Source organism: Montipora capricornis, chromosome 6, assembly GCF_036669925.1.
Source record: "Montipora capricornis isolate CH-2021 chromosome 6, ASM3666992v2, whole genome shotgun sequence".
Classification (NCBI taxonomy): Eukaryota; Metazoa; Cnidaria; class Anthozoa; order Scleractinia; family Acroporidae; genus Montipora; species Montipora capricornis.
The window spans coordinates 10,224,789-10,252,288 of record NC_090888.1 but is presented as its reverse complement, the minus strand read 5'-3'; the positions used below and the strand labels follow the sequence as shown (position 1 = coordinate 10,252,288).

The 27,500-nt window shown below is 39.6% G+C and overlaps 1 protein-coding gene across 1 annotated transcript; it reads right to left on the bottom strand.

Annotated features, from left to right (window-relative positions):
• Positions 1-1,338: 1,338 nt before the first annotated feature.
• LOC138051496 (calsyntenin-1-like) lies at positions 1,339-17,692 on the bottom strand. The gene is made up of 8 exons (XM_068897707.1): positions 17,531-17,692; positions 14,164-14,852; positions 13,340-13,577; positions 7,894-8,187; positions 6,931-7,457; positions 5,786-6,445; positions 4,258-4,535; positions 1,339-3,112 (listed from the first exon to the last, which is right to left on the bottom strand). The coding sequence occupies exons 1-8, from the start codon at positions 17,616-17,618 to the stop codon at positions 2,890-2,892; spliced, it is 2,997 nt and encodes a 998-aa protein (XP_068753808.1). The 5' UTR covers positions 17,619-17,692; the 3' UTR covers positions 1,339-2,889.
• Positions 17,693-27,500: the final 9,808 nt, after the last annotated feature.

Below are 27,500 nucleotides of genomic sequence, written 5' to 3'. Positions count from 1 at the left end.
AAACAAACAGCTCTACAATTCTCAAGGAAATGAATTTTCTTTGTTGTAAAATAAGGTGGGTTGACGGCAAAGGCCGCGAGCCCATATAGCAGTCCTTAATGCATGGCCAAAAATTTTACAAACACAACCGGATAGTCGAAATTTTGGAACTCCACTGAAACTTGGTGACATAAAAAGCCGACAAACTGAAATTTGACTTGGGACTGAGGTCGGGAATGCATCCAACCTCGTTTTTTGTGGGATAGTTCCTCAACCACTCCTCCCCAACCAATAGGCCATTTCTGAGTCATGTCTGCCTCCTCATCAAAGCGAGTTAAAGTTCTTGTTATGAACATATGTAAAGTAGAACTAATTACCATCACAAAAACTTCACTCTTCGACTCTCTTTGAAAAGGAGCCAAACATGGACTCGAAGATGGTCTATCATCATCATCCCAAAGTTTCAGATCTCTGCGTGCGATGTTGCAATGTGTTTTGAATGCTATGAGCCTATGTCCACCTCACATCGGCCTTGATTTTGAAAAAGTGCAGTTTCGAACAATCACTGGAGGCTTCTCTGGTGTGTTAACCAGTTCCAATTGCTTCGGGTCCAGTCTCCCGTGATACCATACGCGGCCTGCTCCAACTCGTGTCACTAGGGAGCTTACGAAACGAGAACGACGACAGCTACGAGGACTTCATTTAAAAATACGAGTTCGCGTTATTCATATCACTACGAAACTATTTCATGTCGTTTCGCGTTAAAATTGTGTAGTAACTGTCGAGGAATTAAACTGGTATGAGTGGGTTGGAAGTGTACAGAGAGAACTGAAAATTGATCGTCATGTGCTAACGTCCTCCACAGAACCTTGAATTTGGTCATTTCCCCTCCCTTATTTAGGAGATGACGGCAAAGAAATGTACCAAAATGTAAAACGCACGTGCAGAGCCATTGTTTTTGCTCACCAAACCTATTGTTTTGTAGCGTCGTCGTTGCCGTCGGCGTCGTCGTTTCGTAAGCTCCCTATTGAGGCTCTATGACAGTGTCATCTGGCTTCAAAAAAGGTGACCTTCATGTTACTATAATATATTCAAATATTATGATGATGTTCAGCTCCTTGTCACCAGTTGTCATTTGAAAATCAACCAGAGGATGATTGGTTTCTCAAAATGAAGGGTTCTTTTGATCCAGAGGTTAGCAAATTGGAATACCTCAAGAAATACTAGTAAACAGTGAGTATCGTTGTATCCGCAAGGCGAAGGGAAAGGTTCTATGAAGGTCATGTTGAGAACATGAGCTTGCCACGAGACAGCATGCTGCTTTGGGAAGGAAAACATGTTTCTGAAGTACTATAACACTTTCTCGACTAACACAGACAAGATTTATTGAGTACAATATTCTCCCTCAGTAAGGAAGCTAAAGATTACATTGTGCATAATTGTGTGATTACATAGACAAGCCCCGTCAGATCTCTTACCAACTCATTGTCAATTTGCTGAAGGGAAGATTAGTCATGCTTTGGCCATGTTAAATTATACGTTTAAGAAATCACTACACAGGCTAGCAATTTACCTCTAGCAGCTAGAAACTAAAGTTCTATCAAAAAACAGCACATACAAGAATTGACATGCAAGTTCGTACATCACACTACATCCTACCAAATCTTAAGCGTATATATTCACAGCTACATAATTAAGGTAGATAAAGTCAAAAAATATGGAAAACCTAATGAAAAATTATATTTGTCACATTATTAAGGAAGCAAACAAAATTAAAAACTGACCAAAACAAAATCACTTTATCGTAAATTACGGCTGGTGTTTCATATACCGGATCTGAAATAACCAATGTCCATAAAACAAAAGAAAAAGCGAACATAACAATACCTACTTAGCAAGACCTAATCGGAAAAACAATTATTCTTCTGTCCTCTGCCATTTTAGTCCGGTATATGAAAGTCTAACCCAAATTGCTCCTTAACTGCAAGGATTCACATACGACCATAAAAAAATTGGTTACTAAAAAATTACAAAAAATATTGGGTGATCAAATTAACAAAACTAATTGAAATTTACACAGAAATTTTTGATAAACGTAATTGTATGCAACCAGGTGATAGGTGGTTGGCATGTTAATTCATCGCTGCCAATTGTTGGATGACACAAACAACAGATCCCGGGGGGGGGGGGGGGGTTACTTGTGTCTCTAGAGGTTGATTGCACATCACAAATAACAACATTCAATCCTAAGGATTACTTTGTTGGCAATCAGTTCAGTTTTCAGAAACGCCTATATCAAGAAGTAAGAGTCAATTGCCCAATGAGCACAGATTACGTTATGTCTACAGGTAATAATTTTATGTAATCGTCTCTAAGAATAATAATCTACAATCAAAGTTATGTTATTCTTGTCACTAGTCACGTTCAAAGATTAAATAGTTATAGGTTACATTTCCTTGAAGTAAAATCTTGACCAAAACAATTTGTAAAGAAATTAGAACATAAATGGCTCAATGTTACCACAGTTTGTAGCTAGTGCATTTTTCCATTGATTTCCTTTTTTAAGAATCCAAGATTATTTTCTCTCTGCATCGAAAACAAATAATTATGAACACATGATACCAGATAATTTTATCACACTTAACCCCCATGACTTCCCAACACACCTTTTCTAGAAAAATGCTACTCTACAAAAACCCAACAAAGAAATGCTACAAAAGGAAACCACACGTTTAAAGAAGCATTGTGCTGACACAATACAATAAAGGAAAAAAATGGACTTTGACACCAGCGACTCTATCTAAGATGAGATGATGCCGCAGGAGGTGTGAAGTCCTTAACCAGAGTTCACTCGTCCATATTAAAGAAAACAACAGATATGATGTTGTCTGGCAACGAGCAAGTGGCTGTTTAGATATCAGAGTTATCCCATTCCAGCAGACCCTTGGTGGCTCCGCCCTCTTCATCTTCGGTCTCTGCATTGTCTGTGTTGGCACCATCTTCATTCAAGTCCAGTTCCTGGAATTTCTGCATGGGATTGAGTGTAATACGCACACCACTCAGGCCAGTGTCATCCCAGTACATGTCCCCATTTTCTTCTCCTGGGGGATTGACCTTAACAGTGGCTGGTCTCCTACAGAAAACAAAAACTTTGTGTGCTCAGTATTTTTAAGCAGAGGAATCTGTGAAACTGGAGAAAAGGTTGAGTACATTGTGACCGAACTTAGCAATATCCATTAATGCCCTGGGACATGAGCAAAAATTGTGAAGAGGAACTAAAACACAACCCTTTCAGCTTAATGGAATGTGCTGCCTAAACAAAATTCCAAAGAGATCCTTCCCAAAGCAGAGTTAAAAGGTGTCCTCAGAAATACATGTATCATGAACCTAATCCTGTTTCTGGGTTATTGCATCCAGGCATGACATGCAAACAGCTCACCCTGCCAATGGGGACTGTGCTTAGGCCAAAGGATAATGACAAAGAAAGGCCCAAGGTTTTCCATTGCCTTTTTTAAAAAAAAGGTGTTAAAATGGGTGTAGTATCAAGAACTTTTGTTTTCGGGTGTCCCCTAAATAAAGAACGTCACTCATTTTGACATTTTCCATGGTTCAAAAACTCATTAATAATTCATGAGCCTAACGGCCCATCAAAACATCGATAAAACGTCACGTGTATGAGCTTTATATCCTGATAAAACACTCCTCGTTAGTATTCTTTATATAAAGAATACTAATAAGGCATAGCTTGTTTTTCTTGTATGCTAATATTCACCTCTTACAATTTGAACCATTGTTTTGAGTCCTGAGGGACACGCTCTCTGTGGAATATTTTTGAAGCCGTTCAAAAAAACTCACAGCACATGTTTTATCGGGTCTAAAAACACTCGGCTACGCCCAGTGTTTTTAAACCCCGATAAAACACTACTGCTCGTTTTTTAAACATTACGTCAATCACTGGTCTGCGGAGGAAACTTGATCACATGACAGCAAAATGTTCTAGGATCAAATAGACCGTATTCATAAATGGCTGCCAAGAAATTACTCTTTTGTCTTTGAGCTAATCATCCTCACTTGTCACACTTTGGAGCAAAAATTCTTTTGAATTTGTTTGGGCTAACGAGGCTAGTGAGGATGATTGACATAAAGACAAAAGAATAATTACTTGGCCGCCATTTTTATGAACACATTCTATCTGTTACTAGTGAATAAGCTTAAAGCTGAAGGACTTGTGTCAAGCCCTGCAATCGGTTTAAATGCCAGAGATTAATTTTAACTCACTGGCGGTACTTGTAGATGCCTATCACAACCAAGACAATAAAGACGGCAAGACTGCAAACTATGATCAAAGCCATGACACCACCACCCAAGCCTTCATCAGATGATGTAGAGTCAAAACCACCCTCCATTGACACAAATCCAGGCAGTTGTTTCTCCTCCAAATTGCTCTTGACAGCATGAATGTTATACTTCTCAAGTTCTCTGTTTTTGTGGATGACACTGAGGCGACGCAGTTCCTTGTCACTCAAACATCTGCCATTAAGTGTGGACACTGAGACCTATACCACAACAAAATTAATTAATGTAAGAATAAAATTACTTCAACTGTGAGAAAGTCAATTCACTATCTAATTCCGTAACAAAAAGATTAATTAACAGTCAGAGCTTTACAATAATTATCTTTGTCATTGTCCAAAATGAAAGAACACGGTCGGTCCTCTAACCGGACATACATTTCTTCATGAAGATTGCTATGCATTCACGAAAGGCACCAAAGCACTTTGATATCGATTTGTAATCAATGAAAGAAGTTGTATGACTACAACTGACACAATTTAATTTTTCATCTTCATCATCACTTCTAATAATATAATAATAATAATAATAATAATAATAATAATAATAATAATAATAACAACAAGGTGCTTACAAATGCTTTTTACAATGCATGGAAGTCTAAATGTCCGCTACCAGCATAGAAGACCCATCAGGCCAGCACTTATCTCCAGTTTCTGCAGCATGAAGCGACTAGGAGTATTTTTACTCCGCCCTGGATGGGATGCCAGTCCATTGCAAGGTTACCCCAAGAAATTGGATTAGCTGGTACCCATTTAGACACCTGGGTGAGAGAGGCACTGTGAGAGTAAAGTGTCTCGCCCAAGAATACAACACTATGTCCCCGGCCAGGACCCGCACCCGGACCACTCGATCCGGAGTCAAGCGCACTAACCATGAGGCCACCACCCCTCCCACATACCTAATAATAATAATAATAATAATAATAATAATAATAATGATGATGATGAGGTGCTTATGAATGCTTTTTACAATCACGTACCTAACTAAAGCATCAATCTAATTATAAATACTATTAAAAGGAAAATTTTTTAATCTTAATTTTAAAATAAAACAGTCAACAGTAGAACATTGTTTGATTGAAATAGGTAGATCATTCCAAAGCTTTGGAGCGATGACCCAGAAAGATCTGTCGCCACAGGTAGCCGTTTTAGTCCTTGGGAAAGACAACAGGTTAAAACTGCTTGACCTTAGTAGATGCTGAGTTGCATAGTTAACTAGAAGCTACTTTAAATAGGCTGGAGCAGAGCCATGAAGGGATTTTGTACGTGACTGGGAGAATTTGAAAAATAATTCCTTCTTTCACCAGGAGCCAATGTAAATTCTTCACAACTGGAGTGATCTGACTTACACACACAAATTCTTGAAAATTTATAATTACATTGTATTCCAAGAGCGTTTCAATATTACAGTGTGTGTACCATTGAAGGGAATACCTTTAACCAACACTTACTGCAAATTTGTGATCCATGGCATAAGCTGGGTTCTGGTGAGAATACACTGTTTCTCTCAGTACATCTTCATATTCAGAGAAATGGGCAACACCTCGGATCACCAACTCCTTGTTGCTGTAACTCACACTCAATCCCTTCTGCTTCTTCAAACCCACAATACCCTGGGGGAAAAGGAAACTCTCGCCTTTCTTGAATGGAGGGTCAACTGTCACCACTGCCCTGTCCAAATACCGCACTTTGTCGACTGGTGTTTCATCGTCATTCTCACAGCCATCATATTCAATTTCGAGGGTGTCAAAGATATGTAGGCCTGTTTCCTTCAAAAGGTTCCTTTTCTCCCAGCTCAAATCAATATCTGAATCCAAGCCTTTCACCACAATCACTGGACGAGTGTTTCCAGCCACATTGATGGCAACTGTGATATCTGCAAGTTTTTCGTGGTTAATCTTGGTAGAGATCTTCAAAGTGCGCTTTCCTGGTGTAGGCACCAGCCGCTCATTAACGTAGACAACATTGTTCAGCACCTTAACAAAGTCCTCTGGTGTTCCTTCGCCAGAGATTTCTATCTGTCCAAAATCAATCGTCTTAGCGAAGAAATTCTCTGGCAGTGGGCCATCAACATTTACATGTTCCCTACACCTGGTTACACACTGCAAAACCTGTAAAAAGGACCAAAAAACATGTTGAGACTTTTTCCTCTCAATGTTGACCTGTAGATACTCGGAAAAAAATCCAAGAGCTCCTTTGCAAGAGTCAAACTTTCCACCTTCTGATTACTGCAGTAGTTCAGATGCTCACACTGAGTTATAGAGGTCTTGTGGGAGCCAGTTGATTTTAATGAGGTTAGGGCCTACAATTAGTTATTGTCAGCACTTAAATGTTACATTTGCGCATGCGTCAGATTCCTTGTGCTTTGGGTTGTAGAGCTCATTTTGTGTGGAGCGTTTAGCAGTCCCGCACCCCCCTAAGAGGGGCCATGGGTACAGTCTCCATCTTGGAGCTGGCTGCCGAAAGTGGAGGCTCCAGGATGTCTCAAGCACCCAACATCCATTTAGCGATGCAGTTGTTAACTCTGTCTAACACCAGACAATTTTCCTTAGTAATGGAGGCTGTTTGTTAATGAAACAAATTTATAGCATCCTACCTGTCCATTCAAAACACTGTTAGGCTTGATCACAAGTCCAGAAAGATATCCAGAAAACTTTTCACTGTAAACTTTTTCCTTTGCGAGATAACGGGCACCAACTGTCAACATGTTCTTCATGGTTGACTTGTGTAGAGTCCAATCAGGAATGGAAATGACTGGTTGCTGATGTACTCCGTCGATATACAGTTTGGCAGAGCAGCCGTCTGCAATGACAGCAATATGATGCCACATAAAATCAAAGATCTCTGGCTTGTACTGGAATTCTGCATTGCAGTAGAGATCGCGGCTGGCATGGATTGCTTCACGCCTGTGCACAAACAAAAGCTTGGCCCCAGAAGTTGATAGAGAGAAGTGTACACGATCAAGGCGTTCTTTGTCGGTGTTGGCGATGATAGTTTGCTGACCCTTGGCCTTGTTCATCTTGATCCATGTGCTGATGGTGAATTTGTCACCAATATCATCAGGCACCACATTATCAGGAATTTCAACATACTTTTTGCCATCGAAGAAGAAGCCATCTTTTTCTGAAAACCAACAAGAAGTTCATAAGTACTGCAGGTTTCTGCATAATTTATAGTGTGCAATTACTGTGGTACACTGGGAGTGGTGTGCACTTGAGTCATCACCACACCCCCCAGCTCTTTCCCACCCCCACCCCCAAAGGTTCCTTGGGAGTCATGTATAGGGGTGTACTACCTTTTCTCTATATTAACTCATTGGCTCCCCCTCCTCCATTGATTCAAATGACCTCCTCTCTAACGCCAGACGATTTTATTTGTCAACTATGCATAGAACCACTTAACAATCATAGTCATAGATTTTGGGCTGTGTGAGTCACAGGCATCACTAGTGCCTGAGTTTACGTAGATGGATCACAGCTACACAAAAGAAGTTTTCATGTTTTGCCAGTCAAGTGATAAGCTCTGCTCTGCTCAGCAAAAGCTCTACTTTATTACAAACCTCCTTTATGCTTCTTTCCCTTCATTACCAACGTCTTAGTCCATTCCCTCCCAGTTCCAGGTTCAGGCAGCAAATTGATAAAGTCATCAGCTCCGCAGATTGTGTAGGAATCTGAAGCCTCAAAGGTCTCCCTGTCACAACCCATTCCTGCATTTGTCTCCAGTGTAACGTTGGCAGAGAAATGAGCATTTCTTTGCTTTGCGGCGCACTCATTCAGCGTGGTATTAGGAGTAACATACACTTTCCCAGTGCATTGCTGAAGCACCAGTTCCTGGTTGGTAGGTTGAATAAATTCTAAAAAATAAAATTGTGACATCCTTTAAACCATGACATGAATCCAGACAAGAATCTAGATGTTTGAAGGGTGTCTTCTTCTTCCCACTGGATATTTTATTGAAAATCTCAGTCTTAATAATACTTGCTTTTCAAATTTCAATCCATAAGCATCCTCTCATCCAGAGAACCAAATGACAAGCACTACTGTAGGTGCATCATTGTGGCTCAAGGAATCCAACCCAAATAAGGTTGAAACGGTTCGCCAAAGCCCCATTTTAATTAGTGCAACAGAGTCACTAGTTGAAGACAGCACCAGTCAAGAATAAGTTGACAGAGTAGTATTGAGTTACATTACTAGCCTTGCATTATTTTGTTAATTCATTTAAATGAAACTACAATAATTTAGGATTTTCATAATTCTGCAGAATCTCACCTAAGCGCCAAACTGTGTTTTGGCTTCCATCAATCAAATTTCCAAACATAGCTGGGCAGATCGACTTCGGCTACGGAAAGTGAATTAGTTCACAGCTCGATACCGTTATATGATTTGTACATATTCCATCGCTTTCCATAGGCGACGAGTTTGAATCTACAAATGTACCATGGGGACCAAAGGTTGTCAACCCATCAATAATTTATTGATTTAATTTGATTGATGGAAGACAAAATGCAGTTTGGCTGTTGGCATATGAAAATGATTTTCTGCAGAATTATGAAAATCACAGAAGCCCATTTACCCCTAAGCTGAAGGGCAGAATCATCTGGCACTAGAAAGAGCAAAATCTACAAGTCTTGCTCTCAGGAGGGAATTAGTTGACTGATTGGTGCAGCGTCCCCTCGACTGTAATTCTGTGACATTTCGTCAAGAACTCACATTGGTACTTCGTCAAATAACAATACAGTGCTTCCAATGAGATTCAAGTGTCAAGTTGCATTTGAATATATCAAGTGTCCATTCTTCACTCCATCGTCAATACCAGATTCACATGACGATTGCTCCAAGACTGTCAACTTCTGTCACTTTTGACCAGTTCTGTAGGTTGGTATTTTTGCTGACAGCTGGCTAATTTTGACAATCCTAATCAAATTCCTCATGCACAGTGAGTGGTTTTGACAACTTTTTAGCCTGACCAATAGTACAAAACCTATCAAGCAATTAATTGTAACTTGTGCGAAATTCTTGAATCTGATTGGTTATCAACAGCCCTGATTTCAGCATTAATAAGACAATTTGTAATTGGACACCTTATAATTGGACAGTTGTACGTGTCATCAAGAACGCATTAGTTGTACATGTACTTGACTCGTTTATCTTTTTCCAGAGATATTTTTTTGAAAAACTAAGAAATGATTAGGTGATTAAGCTATAACAATTTTATCACTGTCATCTTGTACTTTGTGATAATTATGACTATTGTTTACAATAGGACCTCAGGCCGTACAATTCAGGGAGTAATCATGCTCGAAATTTCAAATAGGTGGAGCACATATTTTTAAATTACTCACCCAATTACTCCCTGAATTGTGCTCTACTCAGTCCTATTACCATCATTAATCGCTTTATGCATAAAATGATCTTTTCAAAGCTTCTTCCAAATTTTAGGTTTGTGTGGCTTGAAAGCCTTCCTTTTTGATGGCCAAAGAGTGAAGATGTCAATCAGTTTACTTCGTTCCATACCATTGAAAAATCATTTCAAACATTCAGAAAACGTTTACAAACGTTGATAAGAATCATTATTTTTTAGCTGCATTAGGATACATCCACAAAACACTCCAACAGTGTCAATGATGACTGATTGTCACGAGTAGAATTCGGCCGTGTCCTTCTACAACTTAGTAGAATTACATGTAGTAGAGAGCTTTTTAAAAAAATAAAAATACCGAGAAAAATGAAGGGTTTGTGTTCGACGTTCACCTCTGCGTACCGATAGAAAGACAAGGGTGGAAAGCTCGATTTCGGATCGCTCCAGCACCAAGCCGATTTTCACTGACAAATTCCCATCGTACAGGTTTCGAATCATGCACCAATCAAGCTGAAACTCACAAATTCCCATCGTATAGGTTTCAAATCAAGCACCAAGCAAGCTGACACCCAGAGGTTTCCTCTCATGCCATTATATCTGAAATCCGTCCAAAACTTAAAGCGCTGGACCTCAAATAAAATTTTAAAAATCCAGCATTCGGAACTCCAAGGAAGCGTAGTTGGATTTTGGTGTGACGGCTTGCCGGCATCACAACATTTGCTCCTCTGTGATTGGCTAATAAGAAATCATCATCCAATCAGAGAGGAGCGCATGGCGTGACGGCTGCAAGCAGGTACCTAAAGAAGCCGGTATACGAAAATCCTGCTATGCATCCTTGGAGTTCCCAATGCTGGAGTTCTCGAAATTATTTGAGGTAGAGCGCTTCGAGTTTTGGAATAGGTAGAATTGACAATAAAGACTCCAAAAATGAAGACCAAAGATTGAAGACCCACCCTGCCCGAACGCCAAATTAAATGTGATTGAATGATGCTGAACTTACCAAATTTCAACTGAAAAATATCTGTTTAACTTAACCACTCGCCTGGAGTTTTTCACGAGCTTTTTTGCCCCCTCGGGATCTTAAATGATGATACAGAACTCTTTTATCGTATTTATAGCAAAGAACTCTCATATGAACACACCGCTTTGAATGTATCATTACTTCGGCTTTGAAAACAACTTGAAATGCTACATTTCTTTGGATGAAAATCTACAGAACCTAATGAATTAATGCTGTTATTGTCATCTTTGATAACATAAATCTACCTAAAATCGGGACTTTGTTTTCAAAATTATCATTGCTGAAAAAAGCAACATAACTGCTAATTTGCTTAGGAAGTGGCGACGTATTCTGAAGTCGCTCCAAAACGTAGTGTATTTTCAATGCACGGATCTGCTGATGTTTATAATTACCAGGTCATAGTGGAAACGCCTTTGGAATTTAAATGTTTGGAAACGTTGCCAATGCGTTGAAAAATGTTGGAAAATCATTATGAAACATTAAAACTGCCAACGATCCATGGGAAACGTTGTAAGTGCATTACGAATCATTGGCGAACGTTGGAATGCATTGTAATGCATTCAAAATGCATTGAAATGCATTCTAATGCAAATTTCATTAAGCCCGGTTTTCCCAAAGAAGGTCACAAATTTTCATTCAGGGTAGTCACTCAGGAGAAATATGAATTTTCTTGGAAAGCAACACATCAATAATTATTGTAAAGCTCTTAAATCGGAATACACTGCATTGAAATCTCATTTATAAAAATTCAATTCGATTTCATACCACCAATATAAAATATAGGAAATGAACGAGCTCACTAAATAATTTCTCTTGGCACAAGCAACAAAATTCAATGATTCAGACAGTTCACATAAATAATTAATGACAAAAAATAACAAATAGTATATTATGAATCTTTTTCTTCGAGACAGAATTTTTGCAGTGATGTTTTGAACAAAGATTAAAAAATAATTCTGCAACTTCTTTGCTCTACAAGAACAAGCATATTCACAAACTTGTTGAGGAACTCAGGAGCATTTTGTTTTTTCTTTGTTTTGTTTTTTTTTTTGGGAATCTTTCAATCTTCTAACATAACTCTCCAGCTAAAGGCATTTCAATAAAATCAGCTGTCTGCCAAGAAACTAACAAAAGCCAAGTCTTGCCATCTGCAACAAATAGTCCTGTTGAGACAGGCTATCTTTTGTTTTACTGCCTTTTACACGAAACACCACAAATCCATGTTACGATGTGTAAAAAAGGATTGTCAAAAGCAGCAAGCAGCAGGCAAAAGAAAACACCACTTTCTTTGCTCTCTTGGTTGGCCACTCTATTAACATTGCATCGCTTGATACAATAGTAGATATATTAATTTTCCCTGTTTTTTACCCTTTACTTTTCCAACACAGCAGCCTACCAAAAAACCCTCTGATAACTATGGTTGTCAACACACTGTAGTCTGTAGTATAATAACAACTATTATGACAAGATTTTCTTTGTCTCAACCGCTATGGTGTGGCTCCTTTTATTTTGTCAGTTACTACGAAAACCACCTACATGTATCTGTTGAATGGGTCCGAATTACCAAATCACTGCCCCGCTCACTTTTGTTAAAGATTTTGATAAAATTCCTTTCCCACGGGCTTAGGTGTACCGGAACGACCGCAACAATGAAAAAATACCTTTTCAAAATTTAACTCTCTTTTCTTAATTTGGCAATCGCAGAAAAACTTCCCACAAATAAACCTTTTCCGACGTCTTGTATAATCGTCTCGTCTTCTCCTAGAACTTTTCCATGATTATACAGTCTGTCACACACTTGGGTCTGCCATGGCATTCAACGCAATACCTCTCAAGAATTTGAACTATTTACGAGCAAAAGTGGGCGGGGGAGACACAGGTAAATTCCCGCCCATTCCACAGATCGGTGGTTTTCATAATAATTATCCAAAGTTTGGAAAACATGACAGGGTGTCAACATTATGGATAAATATTGTCCCTCTTACTAAACTTGATTTTTTTCAGACTGTGTACTGTAAAACCACGGACGAGGTTTTACCTGTTGATTTGCTCTTGAGCCATAAATCAACAGGAAAAACAAGGATCCGTAATTTTACAGTAAGGACTGAAAAAACGAGGTCAATAAGACATTTATTATATCTTTGTGGTAATCAGCCATGCAGGAAAGGAAACTACTGTAACAGTGCAGTTGAACTCAAGTGAAATGTTCAACTGCCTCAAAGATTGTCATGTCAAAATCCAAACAAAATTAAAACTTCTTGGCTGTTTAAAATAGTTGCTTGAAAGATAAAAAACAGTTTTACAAGTTTATGTAACAGAAATGACATGAAAAACCGGCTAGAGAATGTTTTCTCGAAATTTTAATTTTAATGGGCGGTACAAAATATGGCCTGCTAATTTAGCCAATCACAGCACACATATTATCTGAGAGATATAATAAAAAGATTTAGTGACAAAAAGAACAAGTGTATACACGAAGTTTGTAACCTCAAAGGCCAAAAAATGTTACACAAGCACCTCCATCTGCAGATGTTGGCTTTATGGAGTAAAGTATTTGAGGAAACTACACAACACATTATCCAGTAGCCTCTTGTCAACTACATGCTTTGCATTAACTCAGACTTACCCTTGTGGCAAGGTGTTTCAACCCTAATGGACACTTGGGCACTCCTTAATGACATCATTTTCCCACAATCCACAGCGTCAACTTTAAACTCATACAAATCATAAGCCTCTTCACCCAATGGAGAATTGAGACTGACGACACCTTTCTCGCTAATTGTGAATGGCAGATCAAGACCTTCAATGATGTACTCGCAGACCTTGCCATTGGTCAAACCAATGTCTTTGTCTCCAGCGGAAACCTACCCAATAAAACAAAGACAATAGGTCAAGTTAACCTATTCTCTCATCAGGTGCCCTGGGACACCAACAGTTGATGAGTAAAATCATCTGGCATTAGAGTAAAATCTGTTACTATCGATCTCAGACATTCATGTTCAGCCCACTTCACAAATTGTTGATTTCAGTCTGCGGTTAAAAAATTCTGATCACTTGATAAAATTTTCTGTGGCTCTCTGGTTTCAAAAATACTGATCTTATGATGCTATTTTCTGAATAATATACTATGCATAACCAATGATAATATTAATAATATTTATTAATGATCTTCCTTCAAAAATAAATTATCCTTGTTTTTCATGAAGCTGGAACATCTCAACCTTTCAGATGCAAGACTCAAGTTTCAAAGATCAAGTTGAGATTATCCACACCTCATGAATCACAGGATAGCCAACCAATTAAGAATTGTCAGGGGTATTGGGTGTCCTGTGGGGGTTACAGACTTACACGATACTGTGACAAAGTGACTTATGCCTTTCCAGAAAGGAAGCAGAAGACACAAAAGTTATAAGTTTAGACGAGAATAATGTATCTATTGCCAGGTCATACCTGAATGATGTTCTCATAAGTCTTCCCACGGAAAATTGTTGCTTGGTAGCTGTCTTGCAAAAATTGTGGTGCAAATTCATTTACATCCTCAACTTCGCATTCCAAGCTCACTGGATAAGACCTCCGAGGTGGTCGTCCATTATCAGATGCAATGACATCAAAGAAGTAATCAGTGACTTCTTCAGCATCTATATCTTCAGTCGCTCTACCCTGGACAGTTCCATCATCAGCCACTGTGAAGACAAAAGGTAAGCCACCCTCGACGATAGTGACATTCTTCACTTTGCCTGCATCTCCATGGTCGGCGTCAGTGACTTTCAATGGTGGACTGATCCGCAGTTCACGGCTGTTCTCAACTATGCTACAATAATAATCCTCAAACTCAAACTGTGGGGCATGCTTGTTCTTGTTGAGGATTTCAAATAGTACTGTGGTGGTAGCAACACATTTACCATTTCCACTTGTGGCTTTCACATGGAGAAGGTAGACATCTGTTTCGTCAGAGTTAAGTGGTTTGACAAGAATTATGTGACCCTTCTCGTCAATTGTGAAAGGGGTCTCTTGCTCACGGATGGTGTACTGCACTGGTTTATTGTGACAACCAACAGCTCTTATGTGCATCACAGTCTTATTGACTGCATGATATTCTGTTATTGCACGGGCATATTCTTCTTGAATAAAACTAAACCCTGAGAGAAAAACAGATTAATAGTCAAGGTTTCAATAAAATTTGTTTTGAAAAGAATCACCCACTGTATCAACATAGGGTACAATGGCTACAGTCATCTCATAATAACAAGCACAAGTGAAATAAATATAATTTATTTGTTTCATCAAAATGCCCACAAATTATGGATAAATCTTCCCTGTACTTCATCTTGTAAAAAAAAATTGATGTGTACTTTCACTGACATTTGTAGAGTATGGTATAATGGCTCACATACCACTGGCTAAACCAATCAAAATTCTAGAACTGCATTATCCAATGATCTACAAGTAGTTTTAATTAATTGCAATTGACATTAGGAGAATTTGCAATTTCTCATCTTGGGTACCCTCTGCATAGGATGAGTTTTAGCAAATTTTTGTTCATCTGCTTTTTCAGCCACATCTTGAATTACATCATACATGCATTGATACGTCAATACACAGGGATTTCAATAACTTCTGAAATAGGTGTCCATGATAGCCCATTGAAGGCGGTAGTTTGACAAGTTTATGATAGCATTTTCAGTGAAAATCAAGGCAAACTACATGTAGCCGGCGGTGTGAGGCAAAGCAGGCGGCGGTATACCGCCGGCAACCGGCTTCTATTGAAACCTCTGAATACAGTGTTATTGTTTAAATACATGTAGGCTTCAAATGTCAGATACTGTACATGGAATATTTAGTTCAACTCAGAATGAATGGCCAAAGAAAGGTTAAGCATTTCTGTGTTGAAAGTTGAGTATACAGATGGCTCAAATGGTTCCTGACTGCAAATTTAATGTTGCTACTATTATTATTATTATTATTATTATTATTATTATTATAATAAATACACAGGTGATTATACAAAGTCGCGCGCTTTCATCGCTATCTCGGATTATCATCCGATAATCACCTCGACGGACAAAATGGCTGCCAGTAGTCGTTTTGCCACTGTAAGTGAAGATGATTTCGTGTTGAAATGTTTTTTTCCCCTCTTTTTTGAAATAATCACCTGTGTATCTATACTAAAACAATTATTTGCCTCAGGCTCAGTGATTATCGGTGAATATTCACCGATAATCACTTCGCCTTCGGCAAATAATTGTTAATTATTATTATTATTATTATTATTATTATTATTAGTAGTAGTAGTAGTAGTAGTAGTAGTAGTAGTAGTAGTATTACTATATTATAAACTGGAGTTTTCTGCAATGGCAGGAGGATATATGATGTAAACAAAAGAAACCAGCCAAAAGTCTGTGCAAATGTCAAATTCCACCAGAAGAAAATAAAACCTTCGTTCGAAGTGTGTTCAATAATATTGAAGGTCATACTTTTTGTATTGCGTATTTCCCGGTTAAAGGGACGTATATTTTGAGAAAATGTTAAATCAAGCAAATAAACTTTCCCTGACAAAGAAGTTGAGCGGAATGAATTCAATAGAATACTGATTAAAAATTCAAACCACTTGATTAGAAGGGAAATTCCGCCTAAATATAGCAGAAGTATCATGTTTCCAAATACGAAAGTTTCCTCATCTAGGACCAAGTCAAGATTTGCCCCCGTAAGGAAAGAAAACAACAGAGACAGTCATTTTCTAGAGCTTACAAATTCAAATTCCGCAGAAAGATGAAAATACGGCAAGTAAACATCGAAATAATGTCAAAGCGGCCTTGGGAGATTTTCAGTAACTAAACCCGGATCCTTAAATTCGAAAGCAAAATAATCGTCAACTAAGAATTTGACACAGTCAACATTAGCAAAAGACTGCACGGAAATTAGGCAAAACACGATTGATTTTTTATGGAAATGCTTTCTTCATACAAAAACCACAATAATTAATTTAACAGTTGTGCTCGCAAATTGCGCAGAAAGTTTTTAACTGTCAACCGATGGAGCTTAGCTTTCAATGTCTACATTTCTCAAGCAGATAACAGAAAATGCAGCCTAAAACACGAGTTTCGCTCACCATAAATGAAATTTACAAGGGCCGGAAAGCACTGTTCTAGAATCAAAACTGTGGAATCGAACGAAGAAGCCGAAGAACTCGCCGTGTATGGCTGACTAAAAAAACGTTATGGTCCATAAGATCGAATTTCAGATTCTTAGCTGCGAAACAAAAACGCCTGTAACAGCGGTCAATAAAATTGCTGCGGAGAAGAAAAAGTTCCAAGCCAATTGAATACATGCCTTTGAGCATATTGCGGTTCTTGTAATTTACATACATGAAAGATGGCGCAGCTAGAAAGCCGCGAAGCTTACTTAAGAAAATCTGTCGGCACTTCTAGAAAGCCAATCGAGAAGGAAAGTTGTGATGACCGGCTTTCACAAGATTAAATAGTTGGAACCGACGGAGGAACAAGAGGAATGTGCAATATCGTACAACTGCGGCGCTTGTCAAGCTGAAGGGAGAATAACTTTCGCGAGATGTCAATCGATTCCCCGTTGCCATTCTTCAGAACGAAAAAATTAACTGTACCGACCAGTAACTCTTCGTTAGCTTCGAAACCTACTCAGCTGTTACTCTGAGTAAACAAAAATTAAAATAGTGCGATTTTTTGCGGGGACAGAGACATTCAAGAAAGAAAAGCCCACATTTGCCCAAAACGCAATAAACATCCAAAAATCCGTGCTTGCATCTGCAGTCGATAAACACAACAACTGTCGCACCACTTACCGTCATCCTTTGATTCCAGACCGGAGCAAAATGCTGCCAGGACATGGAGAAAGCATACAAGAGTCGTTCTAAACGACATCAGTAACATTTTCAATTGCCCACGAGTTGAAATCGGAGAAGAACAACCCGTGAAACTTTTCGTTTCTTATGTGTAACCCAATAGGCCACTTGCACTAAGAGGTCATGTGACATCGTTTTTATGAAAATGAAAGTTACATGATTTTGCCTTCGAAACACTATTAGTGGGTCATCTCTTAAACAAAATAATAGTGATTTGGTTTTTCAAACCCGCGCCATATGCTTAAAATGAGAAAGTCCGTAGCTGGTCACGTGACCAAAACTTGATTTGTTAAAATTATGAATTACCGCTATCTGACACAAATTTTTCACAATAACATCAAGGAAAACGATGAAAACATGAAGTGGTAACCATTATGGCAAATCTGAACACAACTATCAAACATTTAACAATATATAAGCAAAAAGTAGTTTTGGCCGCCCTGTTGGAGGGCAAGAGTATGCCCTCCAACATGGCGGACAAGACAAATCATGCCACTTTGTTGAAAAATCAAAGTACCATAAAATATCTCCCTTAAATGCGTTTCCTCTCAAATTTCGCATGTAAGATAATTTTTATGTGTTCTGTCAATTTTTGGCAACAGCAAGATTACAAGTCACTGTTTAAGGGAAGCATTGGTCACGTGACCTCTTAGTGCAAATGGCCTATACCGTTCGAGTTCTTTTCGCCTCACGCTAAGGAAGTTCTGACGTCATTGCTCACGTGGTCAGAAAAAACAAAGGGGGATTTTGCTGACCGATTTACAAGTAAAAAAACAACGAAAATTAGATTTGCACGTATTTATATTCCCAACGGTGATTCCCTTTTTCAGAGCAATAGCAAGTTAAAAAAAAACTTTACATTTCTCATCTTGCCACCTGTAAAGGAGTCTTGGTATCGACTTGTCAACGCCAACGACTTCAGGTGGATGTCTGGAAGTTTCTCAAGTTGAAGGGCCACACCACACTCGACCACAAGTTTTTTCCTTCCGGGGCTCTGCCGTCAAGCCCACCAAAAAGCATTTGGAAAACCGGGGGCGGGCAGATAAACGTAAGCCCCCTTGATCCCTGTTGAAAACAGACACTGATCGATTGATGTAAGAGAGTTTTTAAAGCAAGGAACCGTGTAATGGACAATGTATCGAGGGCCAACAAGCCCGAAACTGCTGTCTGCGTCTACTTTCTACTTTGAGCGCTGAATTCATGCTAGGTTTGGCCGACCGTAGTTCCATTTTGAAGAGAATGCCTTCGCGAACGTTGTCTGATCTGGCCGAGCAGTGGTGTGTTTCTGCTTATCACAGTTTCAATTGTGTTGATCCAACGTAATGCATTGATCGCTACACAGTTAGTGTTAATGTATGTTACAATAACTGCGTATGTTACAATTACTGGGCAATTTGTGGTGACATTTACGCCCGAAACATCACAAAACAAATTTGTGTGTATACTTTGACACAGGCATTTCTCTCAATTCCAATTTTCTCGGCAATCATTGCTCGCAAGACCCCCAGGGATACAAGGGACCACGCTGCCTAGACCTAGAAAAAAGTTTTACTTTTCTGCTGCCTCTTCCAAGGCTGCAATAACATTTCGTGGTGCCAAGAGCTCATCGAGGGGAGCCTTTGGCTTGCCATAAGTCGACCTCACGAGAATATCAGGGTAAATGTTTTGGCGCGCGGGACAAAGGACGACCTCTCGCGACTTCGTCGCTCGCTCATCCGCCTCGCGCTAACCCTTTCCCGAGTAAATTTCTTTTTAGGAACAGGTTTTTCCCGCGGGAAGTATCACAATTCCCTTGACGCTGAGATAGCTCTGTTTTGATTGGCTTTTACAACAGTGAACGTGCTGAATCTCCCAAGGAAGATCGACGTTTATTATAAATAAGGCCAAGTCCTTAGCCAAGTATGGTGTCCCAACGTTTCGTGGCATCAGCTGATTGAACTGTTCCATTAATTTAACGTAATTATCGAGAGCGGTTCGTTCAGTCGTTGTCCAGTTTAACACGTGTCCGTGGGCTCCTTCACGTGTCGAAAAACTGGTTTCGCAACGTGAAAACTTTTGTCTGCAAGTTGGCAAGTTGGGACAGAGAATGCAACTTTCATAGCCTGGTAAAAAAAATTATTACTGATTGTTTTACAATCCATCACAAATTTGTTTTACAATAATATATATTTTTTGTTAACTTCTCCAAACCTGCCGAGCCAAGGATTAGAACTTTCAATCTAATAGATCGATTTCTTTCATCAACCAATGAAAATTTCCTTTCAAATTTCATGCTTTTTCTTTATTGTAAAGTTGTTATTTACAGTGGACCTACAGTTCGTGCTTGAAAAGAGTTTACAACGATTAATTTGAAAGCGCGGACAGGCGTCTATAAGATTTCGTATTTTGAACAACTATGCAATGTGTTTTATGTTCTGTTTGAGACGATTCTCTTGTTAGCGCGAGACAACCAGTCTGTCACCAGATTTTAAATTAAGCCAGGAGGCTCCTGATTAATAAGCATATTTAATTTTAATGTACAATCTCTTTTCTTTCTAACAACCTTTTTTATAAGAAACTTCAGACTGAGATTAAGCCGGTTAAATTTTGGAATTTTTAAGAACATACTTAAGAACATACCCAGGCTGACAGTCAGTTAAAAACGCTTTATTTTACTCATACGTTTTTTCGTTTTTGTATGGTAGTATAAATAAAGGTAAAAGAAATGTAAAACCGCAGTCTAACATGACAATTAACACAAAGACTTAGGAATTATTTTTTAACATTAACAATGCGATTTTCTTATTGCATGACACACTGAACAACAACACAGCATGTAGTCGAAGTTAGCATACCGCACAAGTTTAAGAACAGGTTAGAGCGCTCTAAGAACTGACGTTTTCAGGATTGAGCCGCCAAAAAATAAGAACTTTCAGTCTCAGCCCCAAATTGATTAGACGTTCTTATAAAAAACAATGGCATCTCCGATCAAGCCCTTCCATTCAACTTAAATATGCACGATAATCTCACGTTTTGTCGCCACCTAAACCCGATAAAGTTCTTTACAAAGAAAAATGATCAAGAGTCTGAAAAGTTTCTGTGGCAGTACATGAATTGGGAGAGAAGACATGGTCAGTACTCCGTCGACCTACGCATCGAGTTTTCGTTTTACTCTGTTTTTCTTTTGGAAGGAAGACTGGTATTAACAGAAGACGAAGTCGGTTGAACGGAGATGTACTTCTTTTCGGCATCAAGAAATGACAACCGGAAACATGACTGCATTTGGAGGCTTATAAAGGGAGTCTTTTATTGTTTAATTAACACTTTTTTGACCTTGCTGATAAGCCATATCCTTAATGCTTCAGTATTACCGTTCAATCCGTATTTCAATAAAGTGAAGTCACAGTGTTCAGCAAACAATAGGTCTCCCGGCACTGCTTTTGTAAATTAAGGGCGGGGCTTACTTGTAATGGCGCCATCTGCATAAAAGAAAGAAATTAAGAGAAATGCGTTTTGCACGTAATTCGCCTGATTCATTTTCTATCGTTCCATTTGTCTGATTTGTTTGAAAATAAGCATTTCTTTTGGAGTTACCGTGCTGTTGTCCTCAGAAACTCGTTCGAGAAAAACACTTGAATTCAACTGTTAACAGTTTAAATCCACTGTGCTACGAGTTTGAGCTGATCTTTCACTGAGATATCTACGGTGGCCCACAACGGTCACGGAAAAACGAAAAACTTCACGGCAAAAGCAAAAACCTCACGGCAAAACCAATTACTTCACGGCAAACACAAAAACCTCACTATCGACCACTTTCATAAATGGCAACCAACTTTACATTCTTTTGTATTTATGTTAATTAGACCTACTACCCTCGTTTTGAAACAAATATTCTTTTGAAATTTGCTCGTCGTAGCGAGGCTAGAAAGGCTTATTAGCATTTAAACACAAGAATAATTTATTTGGCCGCCATTATGAAAGAGGTCTATAAGGTCCCGTGAAATTTTTGTGCTGAAAGCAAACCACTGGTCTAGAAATGTTCATTTGGACCTAGTGAACATGAAAAGTTTTGGTGGCAACTTTGCAACTTGCTGAGACTTGATTTTTGGGGACTCAAAATTCCAACCTTTGGAGGCCCGCATGGAAACGAGGCTGGAGTAGAACCTGCTTTTATACCTGATGTAAGTATACACAGTTGCTTATCAAACTTTCCCACATTATATAATTCGCTGCTCTTGATTGATTTTTTGTTTAATTGGTGGGTGCATGACCTTGTAGCCTGGAAACGAGGCTGAATTGTAAAAATCCTTGTAATTTCCATATTCATGATAAACTGTTGATTTACAAAACGAGACCACTTCATGACGATAAATACGCCTGGTTGATTTAAGTGGGTTTTAATCAAGACCCGATAAACATGGAAACGAGGCAGAGAGAGAGAACTTCTCGAAGTCACGTAAATTTCGCGAATAAACGTTAACTAGAGCAAATCCTTGCTTGCTGCAACATTAGACATCAAACCCAGCTGCAAACACGCGTGATAGACACGCCAAAGTTATTTTACGAGTGATAACGTGTACAATTGTTGAATAAATATACGAAATATTAACACTGATGTACTCAGCACTATTTACAGTTCGAATCTTTACTCTAACTCTGACAAATTGCTGCTCTCATCCTCATCACTTGCGTCCTCGTCACTCAGAGGAAGGTCGTCGTTTTGCTGGTTCTCGCAGTCACTCTACACGAGTCTGTACAGCCCAGCTCTGCGGCACTGACATCGATTGGAGGAGCATAGCTCCTTTGAGCACTTGCACTTGACAAGTTGTATTATATCATATCCTCGAGAGCTTGGTGCTAGACTTGTCATTACAGGTACCCACTCCTCGTCCTCCATCGCCCATCCATAATCCCTCGGTGACAGCAGCACGGGATTTGGTACAGCATCCTTGTTTCAAACCATCAACTGAAAATGAGCACGCAGTGTAGCTAGCTTGGTGCAGTGCAGCTTGCGTTTGTGGCAATTTGTAAGACTCTCCCTGCTTCTTTTCTATACAGGAACCACCTGAGCTCTTTGTTATGTCTGTCTTCGGTAGGTACAGTTGCCAGACAAACCTTTCAATTGCATCTTTGAGGCATCGGGCTGTTCCTCTCGATCGATCGAGATTATCAAGGGCACTCAGGATGGAATCGTCGGTTTCGTCAAACTCCTTCCAACCACTCACCTTTCCCTCCCCTGAAAAGTTACCAGTAATATCAGCTCCAGTGATGACGTGAAATGCGGGCAGCGCGGCTATCTTAGCAGGACCAAGGGCTTCCACGATTGGCTGTAACTTAATTAATCAACGATTTGTGCCCTTTCCAGTCACAAATGAGGTATTTGGACACATCTCGGAATAGTATACCGTCTGATTGCTAGTACAAGGACGTCGGTCTCTGGTGACTGAATGGATAATTTCGTGGCACTATCATTGGTGGCATCGAGGGTATGCAGTATCATCTTCGTATCGGCCTCTTCATGGACACTTTGAAGATGTCCCATGCCTTTGTGTGTCGCTTCACACTCCGATCCCCATGCCACAACAATCTGCCTTCCAACAGCCTAACCACGCTCCTTTACCTTCTTTGCCAGAAAAGCGGTTAGCGATATGTGTCGAAGCGGGTAATGCGATAATAAACCGTGAGGGTGTTGGGATCCTTGTCTTCTGGTCAGTGTGGCGAATTTCAGCGAGGATGGGACATCCTATCTGGCAAAGATTAAGCGAAGTTCCTCAGTGTCAACATACTTGCTGAAGAGACGATTGCTGAAAATGTTCTGCCAGGTGTTTACAAGTCTTGATCCACTCTGGTTTGTCTAATGACTGGACTTCAGCCATTGCATCAACTATGGCGACCTTGACTTGCATATCTGCATTCTCGGTATTGGTTACAGATGTATCCCCACTGTTAGACCCCCCCCCCCCCTCCCCTTGAGCTTCGCTAAAATGTGTATAAGAGGACTCTTGCATTAGCAGTGCAGCATGGTACCGTTGGGAGCAAACAGGGACGTTGGGACTATCGACAACTCATAAAGGCCGACTGCTTCCTTGATGTCTTACAAACCATCATGAGACGACCGAAAAGAGACTTATCTTCCTAGAGCTCCACGAACTTGTCTGCTGCTTTCACCTTTATTACCTTGCCATTTCGTTTCGATCCAAGTTTGGAGCTTCCTCTTCTTCATGGTCGACCAAAGGTTCACCTTCCCTGATTTGATTCGTTCATCTACAAACGTTTGGAACAGTCTTCTGCCCGGCCTGTTTGACTCTGTTGGCACAAGTCATTCTTGATTTTCTCAGACATGACCACTTTGGTGAGCAGATTAGAGTTCAGTGCTGAATCATCGCTTGCTGAGAAAGGAGTGTAAAGCAATTTATCGTTGCCATCAGTTGATGTAAACCTTTCTTCTCGAAGTCTGGCACAGCCAAACAAGTTAAGGCCACTTTTAATGTGATATAATAAAAAGTCTTGATATTTTCCTCAGAGATAACCTTGGAAATTTTCATTTCCCTGTGATCTGACAGAGTCCGCCTATCATTAAAAAAAAAACTTTTTCTAAAACAGGGTTTGACGGGAAAACACATCTCATTGCCTCCCCTCTCCCTCTTATCATCTCTTCCACTTAAAAAAATACATGCCTTGCTCTCACATTGGAAAGATAAATTCTTGGAGCAATAATACTGCTAGTTTAACTCATTTTCTTTTTTCTGTTTGATTCCTACAGCAATAATGTAGCCTTTATGAATTAAACATTTCTGTCTCATTTACACAACCTTAATGCAGCCCATGTATATTTCTAGTTTTGACAGCCTTGTTTCCATGTTTATCGGGTCACGTGACAATTATTTTAATTAATCACCTCTTAAAAGGAGGCGGTATGGCCAAGTAGTTAGGGCGCTTACCTTGAGATCGGGAGATCCCGGGTTCAAAACCCGCTTTGACCACTCGTTGAATTTGTTCCAGGTAGTCCCTGGTTCAACTTCACAGCTGCACTTTTAAATAGCCAACTGGTTTGCCTCCGGCCAGTTGGGATTCTTAACAGTTGTTGTAGTTCTGTTCCGTGGTTTCGTTAATTGTGTATCATTGGCCCTGAAAAGCCCCTGTGGGGAGCGGTCAATCAAGAATGTAAATCAGGAACCCATGACCCGGAGCCTACAACTCTACAGTGCTCGTGTAACGGCGTTTTCACAGACCGATTAATTTTTAGATTGAATTTCCCGCGAATGAGACTCCCACAGGAGCCCGATGACCAATTACAAGAAATTAAGCTGACGTCAGAGGGTCACCGAACCGGAACTGCCTTTGTTTTTTTCCGGAAAAGATAGTCTAAAAATAGATCGGTCTGTAAAAATGCCGTTACATAGGCCCAGTATGGGAGCTGTAGGCTCCGGGTCATGGGTTTCTGTGTAAATGTAAATTTTTTGTAATTTAAAAAAAAAACAGGAGCATCGATTGTTATAATGTAGTCCCGTTTGGTAATTAATGGTTCATGTATATGAAAATTATAACGAGCGTTATATTTCAGCCTCGTTTCCATGCTACAAAGGCCACGTGACAAGCAATGAAATAAAAATTTACCCGAAAAATCGTCTAAGAGCAGCGAAATATATATCGTGGCAAGGTTTGGTGAGCAACTGTGTATGTTTACGCAAGGCTTAGGTATAAGGAATTTTCTACTCCAGCCTCGTTTCCATGCAGGCCTCCAAACGTTAGAATTTTGAGTCCCCATAAATCATGTCTCAGCAGGTTGCAAAGTTGCCACCAAAACTTTTCATGTCCACTAGGTCCCAATGACCATTTCCAGACCAGTGGTTTGCTTTCAGCACAAAATTCCCACGGGACCTTATATTATGACATTTGCTGCCTGTTGCTGCCTGACTAGTGAGGTTTTTGGGTTTGCCATGAAGTAATTGCTTTTGCCGTGAGGTATTTGCTTTTGCCGTGAGGTATTTAGTTTTTGCCGTGAGATATTTGCTTTTGCCATGAAGTCTTTGCTTTGGCCTTGAGGTTTTTGGTTTTGCCGTGACAGTTGTGGGCCACCGTAGATATCTAACAAGAATGGCTAGTATATTGCCTTAAGGCGCGGTTACACCGTGAAATGTTTTGTGCAACTTGTCTCGCAATGTTTAGGCGAAATTGTGGCGGGACAAGTAGCACGAAACATTTCACAGTGTAACATACCCTGCAACGGCCAAAATTGTTGCAAGACAAGTTGCACGAAATGTAGAACTTAATTCTACTTTCGGCAACGGATCTTGCAACTTATCTCACAACGATTTTGGCCGTTGCAGGGTATGTTTGGTGCAACTTGTCCCGCCACAATGTCACCAAAACATTGCGAGACAAGTTGCACCAAACATTTCACAGTGTAACAGTTGTCCTTGCGTAATATGTAGCTCTAATAGTACACGATATTGTTTTGGTATCGTAAATCATTACAGTGCCATGGTAGATATCTTTGCCAAGTTACCCCCTGAGAAGACACGTGGTTCAGTAAAATACTAAACCTAGGAAGATTGAAGAAAATAAAAGGAAATCGAGAAACATTTAGCTTCAAGGCTGACATGTTGATCATTTACAACTTCTTTTCCACCACAAGCTTAAGCTTGTCCTCTGAGCTTCTGACAGCTTTCCAGAACCAACGTTTACTGAACTTAATCCCTTTCCGGCGGGGTTAGTATCTGGATGGGGGACAGCAAAATATGCGACTTGCATTCAGGAACATACGACCGAAAATTCTATTTTAACGCTCAAAAATGCGAACTAAGCAAGGTACAGATCTTGTTAACAGATTATAGTGTAACCTGAAGTGCCAGTTTTCTACCCCATATGAACCATGTGAGCGTTAGCCCTACTGATGGAAATGGGCCCACATGGTTCATATGGGGTAGAAAACTAGCACTTCACATTACAATCTAAGTGTATAACAATACCAAATAAGACGAGCAAAGCCGGGAAGTAACATTGCAAGAACCATCCATGATTAATTATTTTTTCCAGACAAAGTCCTGGAAAAAATATTTATTTTTACGCAATTCAATTTAAGTTTCATATAGATTGTTTCTCCCATTATATCCTGTTTGGTATAATTACATAGGTGATTATTAAAAATTCTCTGCGCTGATTGGTTACACTTGAGGTGATTATCACGTGATAATCACTTAAGCGGTGCAAAATGGCCGCAAGCGGCTTTGTCGAGGTGACAGACAAAGAAATTACAGTCATGTAGCAGCTCTCGTAACGTATAACGTGATTGGTTCGCTACCCAAGCCAAAAACAAAAGGCTAAACAATTGAAACAATGACTTAGACCATGAGATTATGAAGGTAAGAGAAGTAATCCCTCATACTGGCCCTATTCCCATCGTAATCCCTCTTAAGTTATTTTTAGATCTCCTGCGAGATCCGGTATTCCCACGAGGGTTAACTGATAGCCAATCACATGTCCTCATTTTTACCAATGTTGACAGCTGAGCGAATTCCCACGCAATGATTCGCGTCGTTCGCGATTTACCATCAAACGAAAATGGCGGAGGATGTAGAGACAAACGCGTATATACATTTTGTGGACGAACGTGACTTGTTGACTACAGAGTTAACCGATTACAATGACTTATGTTTTTAAACCTGTGTCTTGGAAGGAACAAGTTATGTAACCGACAGGATTTTGTACAGAATGGCCGCAAATGGAAGACAATAGTCGATAAGTACGATCTCTCTGACTTTAATAAACGCATTCTCGGTTTCCTTTGCGGGATTAAAATATGATGACTTAATTCTTATATGGTGATAGAGTAGGCAGATAGAGCTCTACAACGGCACCAAACATGAAAGGAAAACTTAAATCGTCCGATAAAAATTTTTGAACCGGTGTTATCGGATTCAAGTGAATT